General features: G+C 45.1%; 1 protein-coding gene across 3 annotated transcripts in view; it reads right to left on the bottom strand.

Annotated features, from left to right (window-relative positions):
* Positions 1-11: 11 nt before the first annotated feature.
* Positions 12-21,635, bottom strand: part of C2H11orf65 (chromosome 2 C11orf65 homolog) — a 35,252-nt gene continuing 13,628 nt past the window's right edge. For all 3 annotated transcript variants that reach the window (XM_068266916.1, XM_068266918.1, XM_068266919.1), the window contains exons 5-9: positions 20,105-20,314; positions 14,262-14,395; positions 12,297-12,467; positions 8,868-8,923; positions 12-2,265 (exon numbers count right to left, since the gene is read on the bottom strand). In XM_068266916.1, the coding sequence (XP_068123017.1) occupies positions 2,132-2,265; positions 8,868-8,923; positions 12,297-12,467; positions 14,262-14,395; positions 20,105-20,314 (705 nt within the window). In that variant the 3' untranslated portion in view covers positions 12-2,131. The remainder of the gene's footprint in view (positions 2,266-8,867; positions 8,924-12,296; positions 12,468-14,261; positions 14,396-20,104; positions 20,315-21,635) is intronic.

Genomic DNA, 21,635 nt, shown 5'->3' with positions numbered 1-21,635 from the left:
ACACAGATATTCTAGATAAAACCTTTTATTAATTATTCTAAACTGACATGAAGCAGTACAGTGCTAATCCTATATAGAGCTGGCCTTTGGTCACTTTTTTAATATCAGGAGTCAGAAAACCATTGCTTTACCTGTGCAGTTGGACTGCAGCAGTAACTCTCCTGAAAACTAATTAGAGACCATAAAACCTTTTTGCCATTGTGCAAACACTCTAGACAGCAGGATAGGGTAAAGTGTTCAGTAGGTTGTTAAAAGTTCAGTAGGTCATCATTTCTCTGTGTGGGAACTGAGTGAACAGTGGTAATGTAAGTGTGATGTGAAACCTAGCACAGACTTGAAATTGAGAATTTTAACTAATTAAGAATATGGGATTTCATGAAAGTTCTATATAGGATTAGTAGTTCTTTCAGATACAATTACTTATCTCATAAATTCATTTCAGAGTTGCTTTAACATAACCTGCAACCCACAGTTTAGGTGTACACTTAATCAAAACCATTTAAATATCAGTTTTCCTAATTTTAAGTTTGGTTTTCCAAAATTACTACTAAATGCAGGTATTACCATTGTAAATGCCACATCCATTACATCCGTGTAATCTCCTGCACACGCTGGGAGGGCTGTCCTGTGAGCCAATCAGGTTCTTGTGTAATGCACTGTGCTGTTAGTCTGTCCCTAGGGCTATACTGAGAATTTCAGAAATTAAACATTTTGGATGAAACTGGTGGTATGTTGGTATGGAAGAACTTCGAGTAATTGTTTGAATGTTATTTTTATGACACGAATTTCCCAGCAGAATGCCTACAGTGTGAAAAATCTCCCAAATAAGTGACTAACCTCCCTGCCATTAAGATTATTTCCAGATTTAGGATTTAAAAGCTGTATTTTTTTCACAAGCTTTTAGACCCTAAAAACAAGAAAAAAAACCGTACCACATAGAGATCTGCAGCAGCTCCTGCATGAAACTCACTAAGACACGGGATTACCACTCTGAGCTGCGGATTTCTGGCCCAAGCCTGACTCGGGATTGCCGCTAAGGAGGTTAATATCATCCATCACAAACGTTCGTGTGGCCAAAGATACGCAGCGCCTGGCCTAGCCTGAGGTCCCCCAGTGCTCTGCATGCGTCTCTCTTCTGGGTGCATGATGGGAGAAGTGTATATCTCTGTGCATTAATTCATCCATCCTCTAAAAAAGGGCACATACAGTGATTCCACTGCTTAGGTGCAGTGTGATGACATCACTCTGCTTCCTGTATTACCAGAAGAAACTGTCATGATGAGAAGTACTCAACATCAGGTGGACAGAGAAAGGACTAGAAAAAAAGCTTCTTTGGGATCCAGAACCTTCCTTCTCAATAGGTGAGTATATGACTTTTTTTTTTTTTTTTTTTTTTTTGCAGGATTCTAGTTTTACTTTAAGACTAAGGGCCCGTTTCCACTAGCTGCGACGCGCGGTGGCACTTCCTGCTCTGCGGGAAAGCAGACGAATCCCATGAGCTGTGCCATGCACAGCTATGGGATTCGCAGCCTCCCGCGCGAAAACTGTGGCCAGTGTTGGCCGATTCTCTAGGGTAAGCGATTTGGCCGGCAGTGCCATAGTTTCCTATGGGAGAGTTTCCCCGTGGGAAAACTCTCCGAATTCGGCCCGGTGTCCGCGTTAGTGGAAACGGGCCCTAATTCACATGAGCATTGTGTGCAGTGGTCCATGCAGAATCAGTGGGGTTCCTACAATGTGGACAGTTATGGAAGCCACTGATGACCTGTTACCCGATATAAGTTTAACAACCATACCTTGAGTAATTCATGGAATTGCATACTGAGGAATTCAGGAGAATTGTGTGTTTTGCACTGGGGGATGAGGGATGCTGTGTCTGTGTGAAGCAGAATTCACATATAGATTGCCAAGTCACATGGATGTTTGTTGTACAGCCAGCATACATATCAGGGCCCTATTTGGTAAAGGAGCATCTGAAAATGTTTACGTATTTACGGTTCACAATCTGCTTATGCAGCCTTCCTATCAGCTCATGGTTACTAAGGAACGTTTGCTGAAATCCCCTTTCAACCTTGCATGAGTGTTATCCCTTAATTGGTTTGTTTTTTAAGTTCTATATTTACTTAGAATAGAGCTAGGCATGTAATTCTGTTCTTTGACTTGTCATGAATTCCTCCGCCTTGTCACTGGCGTCCAGTGTGAGCAGGTTATGTGAGGGCAGCTGTGAAAATTCATATTCATCATAGGGAGACTGGATGAAGGTTGTTCCTGTGAAGATTAAGGTAATAGTCAGCAGAACCAGTATAGTAGATTCATCTTTTATAAGCTTAAAACGTTGCTCTTTCTGCCTGTAGAACTTAAAGGGCTTGAACAAGACCGGCAAGCATGTAGAACAGGGGTCTCAAACTTGCGGCCCGAGGGCCATTTGCGGCCCTCGATACAATATTTTGTGGCCGGCAAAAGCTTCCTTATAGTTCGCTTCAGTGCTCCCAAGTAATCCGCCGCTAAACGAGGGCTGCAGAGCCCCCAAATCGCCCGGGGGGCAATCCGCGGGCATTTCCTGGAAGGGGCAGAGCTTCTAGCTGTAGCTCTGCCCCTCCTGACGTTAATCGCTGCCTCTTCCCACCCCTCTCTGTGAAGGAAGAGAGAGGGGCGGGCAGAGGCGGCGATGCGCCGCGATTGTAAAATTCCTTATGCGGCCCAGCCTCATCCTGACTTTGCCTCCTGCGGCCCCCAGGTCAATTGAGTTTGAGACCCCTGATGTAGAACAAATGAATATGATGTCAGAGGGTGTGGCTGGAGGAAAGGGCATTAACATTGCCTCCTACCTTGTACTATTCTGTGGGTGTGGCTGCAATAACTGTGCACTTAACATGGCACCCACTTACACACAACACTGAGGGCCAATGAGATGCAAACATTTTTTCGAGTTTGATGCAGCATTATGCAAATTTTGTATCCTAATTTATGCAGCATGAAAATGAGCCAATCAAATCCTGCTGAGGGTAGGAACACAAAAGGCAGAATCGCATATGGGTTTTCCATATCGCATAGTGGAAACCGCATATGCGATTCTGCCTAGTGTTTTCCTACCCTGAGTTAAAAGTCGATTGATCCATTTTTTACGTTGCATATAAAGTTTGCATATTCCTGCTTCAACTCAAACTTTGCATTTCACTGATCATCCCTACTCACAGCATTATTCTTCAAGCCCTTTTACTAAGCTGGACAAGAGAGCTACATACAGAAAGGATATAGGGAAAAAGAACAACGCACACATTCAACAGATACTGTCTCAAAAATATGCACGTCTTTTCTTCCATACGTTATTTAACAGTACGTATGCATTCACTATTATGTGTGCATGATTTCTACTGTCCTCAATATTAATTTGTTTTTAAAAACCTGATTTCATCCTATTTAGTCACTAATGACCTCTTTTATGCACTGCACTCTGCTGCCATCAATGACATAAGCCCCATCACACCACGTATGTACGGATGTGTCATGCACATATCTGCTGCCGTGATTACAGAGCTTATCTATATGCATATACTGCAATAAAACAAAAATATTTATACCGTAATTGCGTCTCCTCTGCCATCTTAAAGCAACACAACAGAATTTACTGCGCATGGCCAGCTCTGGTTTCTAACGCTTACTGAATAAATACAGGTAGTGACGTTATGCCAAGCAGATCCAGCGACCAAGGAACATCTGAAGATGTGTGTTCTAGAGCCTCTGAGGAAGCGGGTAAATACAAAATGGCTGTCGCTCTCACATGTGCTGCACACCACTGTCTGTACCTGGCTGTTGAAATGCGGTGTAACTACATGCAAAGGGTGTGAAATTGGGGGAGGGGCATTAAAATTTGCTGGAGCCCCCCATGATTTGTAGTCACGCGGCTGGTTTTTGGATACAGTGCCACGCCTTCTATTCTATGCCTGAACAGGTAAGAATGACTAATGTCTTTCCTTCCTATTTCAATACAGCTGCTAGTTGTTATTGCTATTACTAGGAGTACTAGCACTATTAATCACATCTTTATAATTGTGTTACTTCATTTAAATTGTATTGACCTGCTTTATTAATAGCACATGAATGTTTAGCCAGACTGCACATGACACAAGTATGCTATATTAACCACTTGAGGACCCACCCTTTACCCCCCCTTAAGGACCAGCGCTGTTTGTTTGGATCTGTGCTGGGTGGGCTCTGCAGCCCCCAGCACAGATCCGCGGCCACACAGAGCGATCAGATCGCCCCCCTTTTTTCCCCACTAGGGGGATGATGTGCAGGGGGGGTCTGATCGCTCCTACCTGCAGGCATGTTGCGGGGGGGGCACCTCAAAGCCCCCCCCGCGGCGACATTCTCCCCCCTCCCTCTCCTACCTGCTCCCCCCGGAGATCTGGGCTGCACAGGACGCTATCCGTCCTGTGCAGCCAGTGACAGGCTGTCTTCTGTCACATGGCGGCGATCCCCGGCCGCTGATTGGCCGGGGATCGCCGATCTGCCTTACGGCGCTGCTGCGCAGCAGCGCCGTACAAATGTAAACAAAGCGGATTATTTCCGCTTGTGTTTACATCTAGCCTGCGAGCCGCCATCGGCGGCCCGCAGGCTATTCACGGAGCCCCCCGCCGTGATTTGACAAGAAGCAGCCGCTCGCGCGAGCGGCTGCTTCTTGATTAATTAAGCTGCAGCTGGCGACGCAGTACTGCGTCGCTGGTCCTGCAGCTGCCACTTTGCCGACGCACGGTATAAGCGTGCGGTCGGCAAGTGGTTAAAGAGACTCTATAATAAAAAAAAAAATCCACCTCTGGGGGATACTTACCTCAGGAGGGGAAGGCCTCAGGGTCCCAATGAAGCTTCCCCGCCCTCTGCAGCTGAAGGCTAGTGATGGGTCGTTCGTGAACGAGCCGGCTCTTTGCTGCGAACGACAAGAGCCGATGCCCACTTTGTGGTGAGCCGGTGCCTCAGCCACCCCACACAGCTCTGCTCTGTAATAAAGGGCCCTGAGGCATTCTGGGAGATGTAGTCTTCCTCTTGTAGGAGTGTATGGGGCGGAGCAGAGCAGTAGCAGGAGGGCTTGCCCCAGTCAGAGAAGCAGTCTGGAGTTGTCATGGAGACGGGGGGGCAGGGCTTTTACTCCGATTCTGAGTGGTGTCTAGTAATATTTAATGAAGAGCCGATTGAGAGCCATAATGGGAGCCGATTCAGAAGAGCCGATACTCTGAGAAGAGCCGGAATTCCTATCACTACTGCAGGCAATCCAGCGCTGACTCCCCTGAATCCTCCCCCCCCCCCCTAAAAAAAGCGAGTATTTAATTACCTTGCCAGGATCTGGCGCAGAAGCGGGTCTTCGCTCAGGCTAGGTGAAAATAGCCGAGCCCGATCATATCCGCTCTACTGCGCAGGCGCAAAAGAACTCACACCTGCGCAATAGAGCGGATCGATCGGGTTCAGCCATTTCTGCCTTAACACAAAAAGAACGGCTAGTGCGCCTGCGCAGGATTGCGGTCGGCATCTACCTCGCTGCACTTCAGGGAACCCGGGCAGGCTAACGGAGGAGGATGGGGGAAGCCTCGTTAGGATCCAGAGGCTTCCCCTACTGAGGTGAGTATCCCCCAGAGGGTTTTTTTTATTTACAGATCCTCTTTAATATAACAACAAATAGCATTTGTTCATTATTTTTCAAGCTTTTGTAAACCATACCTGCAACCCATGCATATCGCCACATACAAATATCCATTCCACTCACATAAATGGCCCATACGCAATTTACTTTTACTCCTGAGTTTTCTCCTAGGACCTACGGTAGGTGATATGTTCACACCTTGTTATACATTGCCTCTTGAGCAACAAACAAACAAGAAAATAATTATTTTTATTGTACTTTTTCACCAACCTTTGAGCACATTTTTAATTTTAAAATGCTGAAAAATTAATTTAAAGAGATGAAATGTATCTCCTACGAGAAAACCCAGGAGAAAAAGTTAATTACATATTGGCCAAAGGTATCACAACAACATTTACATCACAAAAATATGCAAAAACCAATAGCTAGCAACACAAAACATACTTCTATTATTGCACCTAGAATAATATAATGATGGCTTTCAAGCACTACACAAGTAAATTTGTTTCAGGCCTCCTTCACAGTGCGATGTTGCGTTTGATGCGCCGTTAAAGTCGCACAACGTGCCCCTAATGCAGCGCATGTAGGTTATAAAATTGGACGTTATTTTGCATAGCGTTGTCTCTTGGTGCGCCGTTTGTCGCATACTCATGGAACGAAAACGGCGCATGCGTTACATTTAAAAAAAACTAAAAAAAAACCTTACTGAGCATGTGCAGCACATAACACAGCAAATGTATTGCTAAACGCACAGCATGCAGCACCTTCTAAATATTGCTACACGTTACACACAACGCAATGTGTGCACTGTGACTGTCGCACAGACTTTGTATTGCTGTGCATTAGTCTACGTTGGAACATTTTCTAACGTGCGACTTTAACGTCCCTCTGTATAAGAGGCCTCAGAGATGTCTTTCAGAAGCAAATTGCAAAGACCCAAGTACACAATAACAGGACCTGAACGCAGAACTTTCTCTCTGCTCTAAAAGATTTGCAACAGCATAATAACCTTTAAAGAAAAACAAATCCTGCAATAAATTTGCAGTGTGTCTACTTCCTGCTTTCATGAGAGCAGACATATTGTTAACATCCTGTGTTTACCAATTACTTTTTTTTTCTGCCGTGGCAGTCAGCTGACAGGGGAGAGATCAAATTACAACTTGTGATTAGTCACAGGTGAGGGGAAATTAGGCTAAACTCTCTAAATACATACAGGGTGCATTTCACGGTTTTCCTTCTTTCTTGTGCAAGAGTTCAGGTTTTACTTTAACCTTTTGCGGACTGGGTACGTTGAATCAACGTCCAGCAGGTGGTGCTACTGTTCTGACTGGACGTTGATTCAACGGCCGCGCTAATGAACCGTCCCGACGCGATCGTGCGCACCGGAGAGGGAAGATTAAGCTGTCATATGACAGCTGGCATCTCCCCTCAGTGATCAGCAGCCATCGTGTATCGCCGTCAGATCGTAGTTATCAAATTGACAGCTGGTGCGGCGGTAGGGGGGAAAGAAGAGGATCCGCTCACCTTCCTGCCGATCCTGCGACGATCGGCGCCCCCCACGCTCTTACTGGCATCTCTGCTCCTTCTGACGTCAGCAAGGGTCCCGGCTTGATGACGTCATCAAGCCGCGACCTGGAACTAAGCAACAGTAGGAGCTGAGACGCCGGCTGGAATGGAGGGATCCACTGCGCCTCGTTGCTGGGGCCTGGAAGGTGAGTGATGGCTGCTGCACACAGGGGGGGGACACCTGGCCACACAGGGGGGAGAAAGCCCAGCCAGACCCTTAGGCAGGTTAGGCGGCCGGACCCGAAAAGGGTTAAGTGTGACCAAGTGGCAAAATTCTAAGGTCTATATGTGCCTTTCAGCTCCTTTCTACATTGATAACACTTTTATTCCCCCTATGATATTACCTTCACTTCTAAGGCTCCTTCCTGCATGGCCTTCCCCAGCAGGGTCTTTCCTGCAATGTTTCACCTTGAAAACTACTCACAAACTAGGACTTAGGCCAGAAACCCACTAGGAGCGATTTCTAATCACTAGTGATTTGAAAACGCTTTTGCTAATGCAAAGCTATGGGGGATTTTTATAAAATCACATCGCTCCAGTGCGATCACACCCATAGCATTACATTAGCAAGAGTTTTCAAATCGCAAGGAGCTCAGAAAATGGCTCCTAGTGGGTTTCTGGCTTTAGGCTAGGTTAACAGTGGTCAGTTGTGTTACAGAATAATTCTGAATGCCAGCTCACTGCCCACACAGTTCTATGGGCCTGTTCACAGTAAAGGGTTGTAACTGATCACATTTTTCTAACTCGCTGCATCCTGGCTTTGTATTTGTCTATGTCCAGTCTCCATTGCAGTTCACACTCATTTTAGCGCATTATAATGCATGCGTTATGCAACTGACCACTGTGAATCCAGGCTAAAGCTCTGGCTAAAGCTCTGTACACACGCTAGATTAAACTCAGTCCAGGTGGCCAATATTGACCACCCCTATTGAGAATCCAGCATGTGTACAGCAGCCACCGACCTCTCTCAGACGACAGCATTGTAGTCCTCCTTACTGCCTGCTACCTTGTCTGTGTTCAGCAAAGGCTTACTTAGGGCCAGTTCACATTGGGCGCTTGTTCTCACAATTGAGCATGATTTGCGCTAGTGAATCCTGTTCAACAGAACGCCAATCACAGCGCAATCGCCCCAAAGACGCTGCATGCACCGCATTTGCGATCGAAATCGCAAACGCTACCGCATAAATGTACCCATAGGGATACATTTGCACTAGGGCTTTTCTGATCGCCAGCGATCAGCAAAGCCCAGAAAAAGCGCTAAGTGTAAACCAGCCCTAACTCAACTGACATTTCCATTGCCACTGATAGTTGTGAATCCTATTTTGCTATTATAAGTGGATTAAGTTGGTCATCCTATGGAATTTTACATCTTGTGGCTCCAAAGAGCCACCCCCATGCAGCTCCCCCCCCATACACCTGCGGTTTCAATGCTGTGTGTAGTTGAGTCTATATGTGTGAGGTTCTGCCGTGGTGGCCAATGCCATACCATGTGATTTAATGAACATTTTTTTCATCTTTGTGCGTTAATAAAATGTTGATAACCTTCTGTGAATTTTGTTCTGCATTTTCTCCAGGTGAGAGACACAAGTTGTTACAGTGTGAGGAACAGCCATTGTTCTCAGGAGGTCAGTAATGGCAGCCTCCATGTTTCTCTTAAAACAGGCCTTACCTTTGAATGCACAGGATGATTTACTTGTCCCCACTGCCTTCCATGCGTTGATGTACCTTTTAATGAAAAGCATAATCAGTTGGGTGATCAATAGCAGCATAAAACAGGAGAGGCTGTGGGGTTGGACTACTAAGTATGACCAGAAAGAGGATCTGTATGGATGGTGGAGTGCTTATATAAATAAGTGGGTCTCACGTGGGCATAATCTGTAAGAGGTTATCAGAGTCTTACAAATCCATCCCCTGATCAAACAAATGACATACTTCTTGAGTTCTTTTCCACAAGAGCAACAGAAGTCCAAGGGAAGATAGAAAAGTTTGACTCAGGCTACATGCTAACTCCAGGGAGGCCACATCACTAAAACTGGATACACGCACACCTTTAAAAGTATCAAGCGTATCGTGTTTCTACAGTACACGCATAAGGCTCATGCATGTAGTAGACGGCGAAATACCAAAACCGGTCAGGAATTGGAGACTGGAATTTTATCTGCTACACTGCATGAGCCTTACTGTATGTACATGATATTATTGATACTTTTAAAGGGTCCCGGTCATAAGGGCCTGGGATGTGTGTGCTGTTTTAACAGTTTATAACTATTTTTATGAAGAATAAATGATCATTGTGTTATAAAAACCTATATATTTGCCTTTGCTGGTGGTCACCATCTATGTGCTGTATGTGCGCACTGGGTGACTACAGAAAGAACTATGTGCTGTATGTGCGCACTGGGTGACTACAGAAAGAACTACTGGCAACATTTTGTGAACCTAGCGCTGAGGATTTTTCTGACAAAAGTGATCTAGTGACTTAAAGCAAACCTGTGACTTATGGGAATGAGAAGTGAGATACTTAGCTTGGTAAAGGGAAGCCTCGAATCTTCCAGAGGCTTCCCATGTCCTCCTCCAGACCACCGCCATTACCCAGGACCCTGTGAAAATTTGCAGCCGCGCTTCCATGTGTGAATGAGCTCGGTCACACTGTACAGACGCATAACGGCTCACACCTGCGCAGTAGCATGGAGCGGCTGCATGCTACTGTGCAGACATGAGCTGTTCTGTACCTGGGCAGTGTGACCGCGCTCTGACACCAAGCCCATGTTGAGGGGTTCCAGTGTTGAAACTGTAAGGGGGACGACCATGTCTGTTTAAGTGCAGGAGATTTGGGCTCAGCCGGCGCCACCATAGACCGTAATAGGAATTACGGCCATAGCGGCGCACAGTGAGTAACTTTGGCGCCATCAGAAGATGGAGCGGAAGTTACTTTTTAAAACACTGTCATTTGGCCGCCAGCAATAGCTGGAAGCCAAACTACATAATTCCCCACAATCCACGTGGACCTAGAGGGGGAATAGTATTTAACGCCGCCGGTAGTTGTGCATGAACAGGATAAGCCATATACCGGCTGTATCCTGCGCCCAGGTCTCCTGGCGGTGATTTCATTTGTACGCAGGGGGAAACTTCTAGATTATTCAGAGGCTTCCCTCAAATGAGGAATCTATTTAGAACACTTTTTTTCCCCTAAAGGTATACAAGTGTCCAATCAAGTCAACAGTAACCGTACCCACAAAAAAAAAAACTAAAGCCCGGTACACACTTGGTACACACTCAACAATTGGCCAATCACTGACCAATTTTACCCCCTCCATGTAAAGTGAGTGTTTACCTAAACAATCTGCTCATAGTATTCAATATCTGTTGACCCTTATAATATATGGAGGTGGTTAAATTGGTCAATCATAATTGAAAAAGTGTGTACCAGGCTTAACCAGCTTAGCTCGTCCATGACCGCCGCGCTGGACTGCTCAGGCCCTGGTGGGCCGATTTTCACAATTTTTTTTAAAACACGCAGCTAGCACTTTGCTAGCTGTGTGTTGTTATTGATCGCTGCTGATGCGCCGCTACCCGCCGCGTTACAGGCCCCCCCCGAGACCCCTGCGCAGCCTGTCCAATCAGCGCTAGGCAGCGGTAAGGGGTGGATCGGGACTCCCTCCGACACCATGACATGGATGACGTCATCCTGATAGTCGCCATGGCGATGGGGGAGGCCAAACAGGAAATCCCATTCTGAACGGGATTTCCTGTTTGCTCTGATTCCCGGAGCGACCGGAAGGGGCGGGGGGATGCCGCTGCACAGCGGCTATCATGTAGCTAGCGCTAGGCTAGCTACATGATTTAACAACAAATTATAAAAAATGTGCTGCGCCGCCGCCCTGGCCGTTCTATTAGAACGCCAGGGTGGTTAAGAATAAAATAAAAATATTAAAAAGGAACACTATCGATTAACATTTTTTTTTTCCAATTGAGATAGGAATTGTTTGGGAAGTGCTCTTAATTACTGGTGTATACATCTGACTGCTAATCTATTTGTTTACTGTTATGGAATTACTTTCACACTTCCCTGATGCTGATTCTGACAGCCCAGTGAACCATGAGAGGAGGGGGGGATTCCCTCACACCACATCTATCAATCCTGTGTGTGAGAGAAAGCTCTCACTGCAGCTGCCTGTTTCTGAGAGCTCTCTGCAGTAGAGCAGAGAAAATGTATCTTATGTGTAACATAAACATTTGTAATTGTGTGTGAAACATGACACCTGAGAGGCTTTTAATATAACTGTTTCAATATTACACTGTTCTTAGCATGTCAGACTGCAGAGATTCACCTATGCAAATGCCATTCCAAACGCAGCTAAAATCTATACACAACGAATTACAGCTTTTGCCTCTGATATCTAACATGAAAAGTAGGAAAATGTTTACACAGCTATTTAGACATTATTTGTACATTGTCATTTTAGAATACTTGGTTTGATAGTGTTCCTTTAAACTGCTTCCTTGCCTCCGAGCAGGAAGAACGGCTGGAGGAGCCGATGTGACTCAGTAGGTAGCACATGCTGCCTGGCCTGTGTGCTGCTGGGTAATGATTTTAAAGCTCTGCTGTAGGAGGACGGCATATAGAGCAGATCTCTCTAAACAGCAGCACAATACTCACACACAGATCATTTGTTATCACTGCACATAATATAGTAACAGCAGCTCTCAGAATGCCAATACTCTGGCATCCTCATAAGGGTCTCTCTTCTGCTAGAAAACTTCTCTGAGTGAACTTTCCTCACACAACAAAACTCCTAGGATTCTCTGCTTCTGGCAGAGTAAATTCCATTTCTTTATTCTTTTTTTGACAGATAAAGTGAACCTGTCTTAATATACGAGATGCTACATCCTAATTTTGAGACGTTACACATTTCCTGGCTATCATGTTGATTTTACCACATAATGAGTCACTGACTGAAACATGCACAGCGCTGCGTAATAAGTTCGCGCTTTATAAATACAATCAATAAATAAATGCAGGCAGTCAGAAGGCACTTCTGAATTATGAAGTCCACCTCAGAAGCAGAAGAACAGTCATAGGAATCAGTATATTTACTCGTCATAGTTGAGTGCATTGGTCCAGTTCAGCAGCTCGTCCACCTCCCAGTCCAGGACGCCGTGGGTGCCATGTTGTTCTACAGACTGGATGACCCCCTGTGTAGCTCGCTGGACCAGGATGGCCGTGTCCGGGTCGGTAGTCTGGGCATGGAGGCTCCCTTCATAATACCTGAGGAAACACCAGTTTATGAGCTTTCGTTAAATGTTGACATACAAATCCCTACACAATTTGGGCCCTGGATACATGAAGGACTTGCTGAAACTGCACAACCTCAGATCAGCAGGAGCCATAAACTTGGTCACTTTCAGAAGGCACCTCAACACCTTGGGAGCCAGAACTTTTTCATGCTGCCTCCACCCTTTGGAATTCCCTACCACATCCAGCAAAGACAGCCCCATCCCTAGAGTTATTCAAATCCAGACTGAAAAGTTATCTGTTTAGCCTGGCATTTGCGGACTTGTAGAATTCTTACTCCGTACCAAAATTTACCAATCAACTAATTACTGGTCTGAGCCCTGCTTATGCTCCACCCTAGGGGAGAAAAGCACTTCACAAATGTTAAACGGCAATACAAGGAGTAACCATGTACAGAGCCAAAGCTACAGCAAGTAATCAGCCTTCATATTCTTGATTCAATACAGGATGATGATGATGATTATTATTATTATACGGTAATTGTTTTGCAATGTTTCTGCAGTATACTTTAAATTCCTGTTACTTTATGGATTCAGTCTGTGTCTCAAACAATAGATAGTGTTGTATACAAATAAGGGGGAGAGAAGAAAAAATACACATAACAGACTTTGGCCAAAACAATTTTGTGATTTATTTTTTTAACTACATTTGCATAAAAATGGATACAATTTATGAACATGGTCAGTATATATATATCATACTGTATATTCCCCATGAGAGCTATCATACCGATCGTGTATATATAGGGTATCTTGTGCTACTCCACAGGTCTTGTTATCCCATATTTTTTTATAGGGTTGCCTTTACTTCTTTTTACATATCTATAGTCTCCCTACACATATCTTCTGTCTCTCTATACCAAGACCAGCCTATGAGGTCATATGTAGCATGTTCTCCTCATATAAGCCTGCAGCATTCAGCTGTTGCTAAATTAAAGAAGAACTTTAACCCATGGGAGATCTTTACCTTTTCTCAAATAGATCTGCATGGACTTCTATATATTGTGGAGAAACCCCTCCCACAATGTGATATCAGGGCCATGGCTGATTGCTGGCAAACTGAGCGCAATTGCTCACAGTGTGAACCAGCCCTAAGGCCTTGTTCACATTGCGTTCTGATCGCGTTAGGCATTCTTTGACGCAATTTTTTTTTGCGATTCCCGGCGCTTGAGTGGGCGGGGTGTTTTTGTTAGCGCTTTTCTAAGCACTTTTCCAGAGCGTTTTTTTAATTCACTCCCTGATGCAAGTCAGGAAGTGAGCTCTTTGACTGGGAAAAGAATACAATGTATTTGAATACAAAAAATACAATGTATTCATTCTTAAAAACGTGAACGCAATCGCTGCACAAAGCGATTTTGTGAGCGTTTTGTGTTTTTCCCCTACCTTCCATTGAGGCGGACTTAACTCAAAAAAGGTACATTGCTGAGCAGATCAGAAAAGAACCGCTGAGATGTGAACTCTCTCATAGGGAATCATTGCACAAGCGTTTTTAGGGCGATTTTGAAAATAGTCTGCACTTGCAAAAAGGGCAAAAGCGCCCTAAGTGTGAATGAGCCCTAAGAGAGTATTTAGCTGTAGCAACTCCTGGATTCTATGTAAACACAACTGAAATTTCCTGATGTTGTGCAAAGCCCAGTGCTGTGTAGATGGTTGTCTTATCTGATATTTATGACTGCCCCATGGTTTCACCTTCTTCAGTAGCACCTTGGAGGATTTATAGATTGTGTAAATTGTTTAGGAGCGACAGACAACTACACAATCTACTCACATCTTTCTCATCCAGTCAATCTTTCTTTGCTTCTGTTTCTTTATTATGTCCTGTTTCCTCTGCAGCTTACTGTGGCTGAATGTGAGTCTCTTCTTATTATCGGCTGTAGTCACCTCATCCACACTGTCAAACACCTGAGGAGAAGAGAATCCCGCCTTAATATGGTGATATAGAGATTTCTAGCTTTTCTTTTAAACAATGCTAGTTGCCTGGCAGTCCTGCTGCTCTTTTAGCTTCAGTTGTGTGAATCACACACCTGAGACAAGCATGCGGTTAGTTTCTTACACACATTACATTAAATTCAAACGAGGCAGTAGCTTAAGGAGAAACCGTAACCAAGAATTGAGCTTCATCCCAATCAGTAGCTGATACCCCCTTTGCCATGAGAAATCTATTCCTTTTCTCAAATGGATCATCAGGGGGCTCTGTATGGCTGATATTGTGGTGAAACCCCTCCCACAATGTGATGTCAGCGCCTCACAGCACTGAGGTACTGACATCACATGGTCGTAGCCTTGTTGCATTGTGGGAAATAACAGCTGTTTCCATCTGCCAAAAATGCAAACAGCATCAACTTCCAGTGACATCACCTGCCAGCAGTAAAAATGGCACATGTGATAAATGTCAGAATGTAAATCAGGGAGAGGAAAGATTTTACAATGAGCAAACACTGACTAAATCATTTCTACATAATTATTGTAAAAATTAAGCACTTTTTTATTACATTATTTTCAATGGAGTTCCTCTAAGGCTGCATTTCCACTTGTGCGGTGCGGAATCGCCGGGAAATCACCGCAGACGAAATCGCATGCGGGTGCGATTTTGCGTGCGTTTTTTCCCGCGATTTTGCATAGGGTAGTAGGTGGGCGATTTTAACCATGTCACTGCCTGTGTAAATTAACATTACCTCCTATGCAAAATCGCATGCGAAATTGCGGGGAAAAACGCATGCCAAATCCGCATGCGATTTCCCTATTAGAAAAATTGTATGCGATTCGCTTAGCGGTGTGCGGGGAGCGAATTTTCCCTGCACACAAAAACGCTCCGCACAACACACAAGTGGAAACAGGCCCATCCACTTGTATTGGCAGTGCGAATCCGCATGCGGACAACGCATGCGGATTTGCTATAGTGGAAATGAGCCCTTAAGGGTCTGGTTAACATTGGCCTGAAAAACAAAAGGTTTAGCGGACTGTAACGGAACGGATGCAAACAGTTCCATAAACAATGGATCCGTTTACATTGGTCTGTTCAAACAGATCACAAGTTTGGGTCTGCTGCCACGGATCAGTTTTCTATCTGTGCCAGTGTGTACTGGGCCTTAGTGTAGTGTGTGTGCAGCAGCCCCCAGCCCTCCTCAATGCGTTGTCGAAAGATCCAGCCTGCCGAAACATTGTGGCTGAAGTCTGCCTGTCTCTATTGTTTTCCCTCCTTACTCCTCCTGCTCTGTTTTGTGCCACTCGTCATTCCCTCTGCCCATCTCTATGGTAACAGAATGTGTCGCTAGTCTAGAAGCTTGCGATGTGTCTGAACAGAATTGTCGCCTGTAGAATAAATTCCCAATCCCTGCCTAGCAACAGTGATTGCATGTGTGTACCCAGCTTTAGTCAGAGCACCTGTGTTCCAGGCCACTGGCTTAAAGGGAACCTTAACTGAGAGGGATATGGATGTTTCCTTTTAAACAATACCAGTTGCTTGGCAGCCGTGCTAATCTCTTTCACTGCAGTAGTGTCTGAATCACACACCTGAAACAAGCATGCAGCTAATCCAGTCTGACCTCAGTCAGAGCACCTGATCTGCATGCTTGTTGAGGGGTTGTGGCTTCAAAATATTAGAGACACAGGATCAGCAGAAAAGTCAAGCAACTGGTATTATTTTAACCACTTGAGGACCACAGTGGTAACCCCCCCTAAAGACCAGGCTGCTTTTTACTTAATTGGCCACTGCAGCTTTAAGGCCAAGCTGCAGGGCCGCATAACACAGCACACGAGTGATTTCCCCCCCCCCCTTTTTCTCTATCTGTTGGAGGGGTCTGATCGCCCCCCCCCCCCCCCGTGTTTATTTTTTGGTTGTTTTTGTTTTGTTTTTTACAAGTTCTCTTTTTTTACTGTATTTCCTAATTCCCTCCCTCCCCCCAGCTGGCCAATCACGGCGATCGGCTGTCATAGGCTTCTGCCTATGAGAGCCGATCGCTCTCTTGTTCCCCAGGGGGACAGCCGTGTCACACGGCTGTCCCCAGTGCAGCGCAGCTGCTGATCGCAGCACTGCACCATGTATATAGATGGTGATTACGCCGTCTAACAGTCTCCCGAGTGGCAATCGCCGCTCGGAGACTGAAGTCGGCGCGGAACTCCGCCCCCCCAAACAGGAGATGCACGCGCAGCCTGCGCGCGATCTCCTGGAAATCCCAGCCACAGGACTTGACGCCAATTGGCGTTAGGCGATCCCGGGGCTACCGCCGCGGCCACGCCCATTGGCGTGTGGCGGTCTTCAAGTAGTTAAAGGACATCCGAGGTGAAAATAAACTGATAAGAAAAACAATTGTATCCATCCTCCTCCTCCTAAAAATGACTTTTTTTTAGATGTCCCACAGTTTTAAATTTAAATCTAGTTTTAAAGATTTTACTGTTTCATTGTCTCTGCTCAATGACACTTTCATTGAAGTATGCTAGAGCTCAAATCTATGAATTATTGAACCTTTTTATCTCTTTCCAGCTCCAGTAAGTCATTTACTGACAGGAAAGTATTTTATGGCTGTAATTACTTATCAGTGAGGGTTATGCTATAGTCTGACCCAGTCCGACACAGTCCCGACCCAGATAGAAACTGTCACTTGCATACCTGATGTTTAACTCTTTCAGGCAGAGAAAGAAAAAAGGAACAAAGCCTAGTTATTTGTGTGTTCAGCACTGTACATACACGTCTATCTCATCATGTCACATCATTTGTCCTTTAAAAGAAAAAATCCATATCCTTCTCAGTTTAAGTTCTTAAAACATTAGAAGCACAGAATCATTATGGCAGTTGCCAACTGATATCCTTTAAAAGAAAATAAATATGGCCGCCTCATATCACTTTCACTACAGGGTCACTTTAAGCCAGGCATACACAAAACACAGTGAATCCAGCGCAGGAGATTTGGGCGCAGCTGGTGCCACCACAGGCCGTAATAGGAATTACCGCTATAGCAGCGCACACAGAGTAACTTCGGCGCTGTCAGAAGACGGAGCTAAAGTTACTTATAAAACACTACAATTCGACCTCCAGCAATAGCTGGAAGCCAGATTATATCATTCCCCACCATCCATGGCGGCCTGGAGGGGGAATAGTATTTAACACGGCCGGGACTTATGCAGCAGCAGGATCAGCCATATACCGGCCGTATCCTGCACCCAAGTCTCCCGGCGGTGATTCCTCTCATGCGCAGTCTGAGAAATCCCCCATGTGAAGATGGACTTTCAGATACATAAAACCTACTGTACGTAATAGCTACTGAGGAAAAGGGTAATTTATAGTGCAGGTTACTCTAGGGCAAATATACATTTTACAGTATATGTGTGCACAGGTATTATAATGATAGTTGCCTTCTGTTTTAAGAAGGCAAATTTCACCAACTAATGATAGCGAAGAGATCCAGGGCAAGTGGGCAACACAGTGGCTGAGCCGTTCACATCTATGGCATTTTTGCCCTTTTTGTAAGCCCAGATGATTTTCAAAAATCACCCTAAAAACACTTGTGCAATGATTCCCTATGAGAGAGTTCACATCTGAGCTGTTTGTTTCCGATCTGCTCAGCAAAGCACTGAATTTTGAGGCCATTTTGCCTTAATGGAAAGTATAGGAAAAACGCAAAATGCTCACAAAATCGCTTTGTGCAGTCATTTTTAAGAATAAATACATTGTATTTATTCTTGTCTGGGTCAAAGAGTTCACTTCCTGACTTGTGTCAGGGAGTGAATTAACTACCTGAAGACCGCCTCACGCCAACGGGCGTGGCCGCGCCGGCAGCCCCAGGACCGCCTAACGCCAATTGGCGTCAAGTTCTGGGGCCAGCTACTGCGGGAGATCGTGGGCAGGCTGCGCGCACATCTCCTGCTTGAGGGGCAGAGCTCCGCCCCACCTTCAGTCTCCCAGCGGCACGGGAGACTGTTAGACGGCGGCTTCGCCAGCTATTTACTTGGTACAGCGCTGCGATCTGCAGCAGCGCTGTACTGGGGATAGCCGTGTGACACGGCTGTCCCCTCCATCAGCTGGGGAGTGATCGGCTGTCATAGGCTGAAGCCTATGACAGCTGATCACGCTGATTGGCTGGCGGGGGGAGGGAGGGAGCTGGAAAAAAAACAACACATTTTAATTTAAAAAATAAACCAATAAATATTTATAAAAATAAAAACGGGGGGTGGGGGGAGGCGATCAGACCCCACCAACAGAGAGAGCTCTGTTGGTGGGGAGAAAAGGGGGGGGGAGGAATCACTAGTGTGCTGTGTTGTGCGGCCCTGCAGCGAGGCTATAATCTGCGGTGGCCTATTTTAATAAAATTGCCAGGTCTTTAGGGGGGTTTGGCACTGCGGTCCTGAAGTGGTTAAAAAACCGCTCTGGAAGAAGCACGCAGTGGAGTGCCAGGAGGCTAAAAAAACAACTCGCACAAAATCGCAAAACGCTTGCGATTTCAATTTTTGATTTGAACGAGGCCGCAGAGTGTTCAGCACTCTTGCCATGCCATATACAGTGTTCAGATTCCTGGCCTACATAGTTTGCGTGTTCTCCTTGTGTTTCTGTGGCTTTTTTCCGGGAACTCTGGTTTATTACAGTAGAATCCCTTTATAGTAAACTCCAAGGGACCAAGAAAAGTAGTTTGCTATATCAGAAGTTTACTATATCAGAATTGGTCACACATTGAATATTTATACAGATGCCGCAGAAATTGAACAGAGGCGCCAACAGGATAAAATATGCTAAAAAATTGCTGAGGAGGCAGTAGTGGATTTACCTCCTCAAAGCAGACATGAAACGGTCTATTTTCAAAGGTTTCGATTTATTAATATACTCCAAAAAAACATTTGCAATGCGTTTCGCAGGTGTGGCCCCGCATCATCGGGCCATAGAGGATGGAGCATACAGCAACAAGTGTCTATGTCTCAGCCTAGTGCCTCTGTGACATACAGATGCATTTGCTGGGGCCTGAATACTCCGTTTACTATATCACGTCTGTAGATATGAGAAACCAACAAGCTCGATATTTTGAGGTGTTGCGTGCGTCTGCTGGCTATCTGTGAGTTTGAACTGAGGTCCCTTTAAATTTTGCTTGAGGAAAGTGTCCACTGCCTATATTCCAGTTACCTCACACACCCCACACCCGAGACAGAGAGCGTCCTGCTGAGACTTATACCTGGGATTCCAATGCAGCAAGGGAAGAGTGCTATCAGACACTTGGCCATTGTGCTGGCCAAAAAGCAGTCATTTCTATAAGCCAGGCTAAGTTTGCAGAAAGATTTTAAAAAAGCTGCCACGTGGCTGAGAACATTTAGGAGCCGCCATAATCCGCAACATGAAGGCAATAGCGGTGCTCAGTGAGTAATCTGGGTAACGGGAAAAGACGTAGCCCAAATTATGATAAAAACAGTGCAATTCAGCCACCAGCTGCTGGAGAAGAATTGCGTCTTACCCCCACTGTACAACGCCTTGGAGGGGGAATAGTAATAAATGCTGTCAGGAAATTTGTTATGACAGGGGGAGCCGTTTTTCTGTTTCACCCTGCGCCCAAATTTCTCGGCGCCCTTTTTACATGCATGCGGTTTGCAGGACCCTTCATGTTGGTGGATCAGAATAAGGCAGTCACTGACCCTGAGTGTGAGAAGCCTCCAGCCATTGTTCTCCACCCGCGTGTACCAGCCGCTCCGGTCCTGCGCCGGGATCTCACTGCGGTTATGGATCTGTTTCGGCAGCAGCTGCTTCATGCATTGCTTGGTGTAATCCTTGGGGCTGTTGGCACACATATCCACAACAGGCCTGTGAGTGAACAGCTTGTAATATATGTTGGGAGGGAATTTAGTCTGCAGGGAAAATGAGAACATTCAATTATCAGAATCTGCTGAAAACAAGGAATTTCATTAGAACATTTCTATAAACACACATCAGTGCTGCACAAGTCTTTCTGCAATTTAATGCTACTAAAAACCACATTCCCATTTCAGTCTGCATCCAGGTGTTCATTTCCAAAACGGACCACAGCTAATGTTGAATTGCATTGTGAATGTTTTAAAATCAATGCGTTTCTTGAGGGGTCACCCTCGCTTCATCGGGGGTCAGATTCAATGCGACGTTAAAGTGGCAACATGTCTGCGTTAAGAGGTAACACACTGCAAGCAGTGAGGTACAACAACGCAACATATTTTATGCGACTTTAACGTCGCACTGTAAACGGCCCATAGGATTAGCATTGTAGTGCTGTAAGCTGCGTTATAAGACTTTATAACATGCGACCATAACGTCCCACTGTGACTGGAACCTTACAGAAAAACATTTCTTTGTTACAGCTGATACAAATCCTGCAATAAACCTGCAGTGTGTCTACTTCCTGATTCATGGAAGCAGATATATTGTTTACAGCATGTGCTTTCAAATGAGCTTTTCTGCCATCTCTACCATAGACAGTCATGTAAAACAGGGAAAGTTCAAATTACAACTAGTGATTAGACACAAATGAGGGGTAATTAGACAAGCTAAACTAAATACATACAAGGTGCATTTCTCTAGGTTTTCCTTCTGTCCTGTGCCAGAGTTCAGGTCCACTTTAAGCATTCCCGTACATTTAAACACGAGGATCGGCTCTCTTTTCGTCTTTGTCTCCAGAATTGTTGTAAGTGTGTGACTCACGACACTACTGAAACCAAAACATCAGCAGGACAGCAAAGAGATCAGCATACCCAAGCCATGTGGTCCTACAGAGAAAGGTCACCCAAACCTATCAAGAAGAGAGATGGTGAGAGGGATATGGAGGCTGACACAATGCAAGTTGCCTGACTGCCCTCTTGATCATACTTTTAGCCATAGATCCTGAACAAGCATGCAGATCAGGTGATCAGACTTAAGGTGGCCACACACGATACAATAAAATGATCTGATTTTACGGCAATTCGATAAAAACGCTCGGATCTGCCGAAAAAAATCGAACGCTTTTTTTTTTTTTCATTTGACTGAAAAATCCGATCGGATTTCACTTTTTTCGATTTTTATCTATCCAGAATGCCAGATATTTTTCTTTAATTTCTCTAAAGATTGTATGGTGTGTGTTACATTGTCAATTTATTCATATACACACCCAAGCAATTTTCTCAGAGTTTCCAATAATTTTTATCATAATTGGGGAAGAAA

Source organism: Hyperolius riggenbachi, chromosome 2, assembly GCF_040937935.1.
Source record: "Hyperolius riggenbachi isolate aHypRig1 chromosome 2, aHypRig1.pri, whole genome shotgun sequence".
NCBI lineage: Eukaryota > Metazoa > Chordata > Amphibia > Anura > Hyperoliidae > Hyperolius > Hyperolius riggenbachi.
This window is presented reverse-complemented; position numbering and strand designations above follow the sequence as displayed.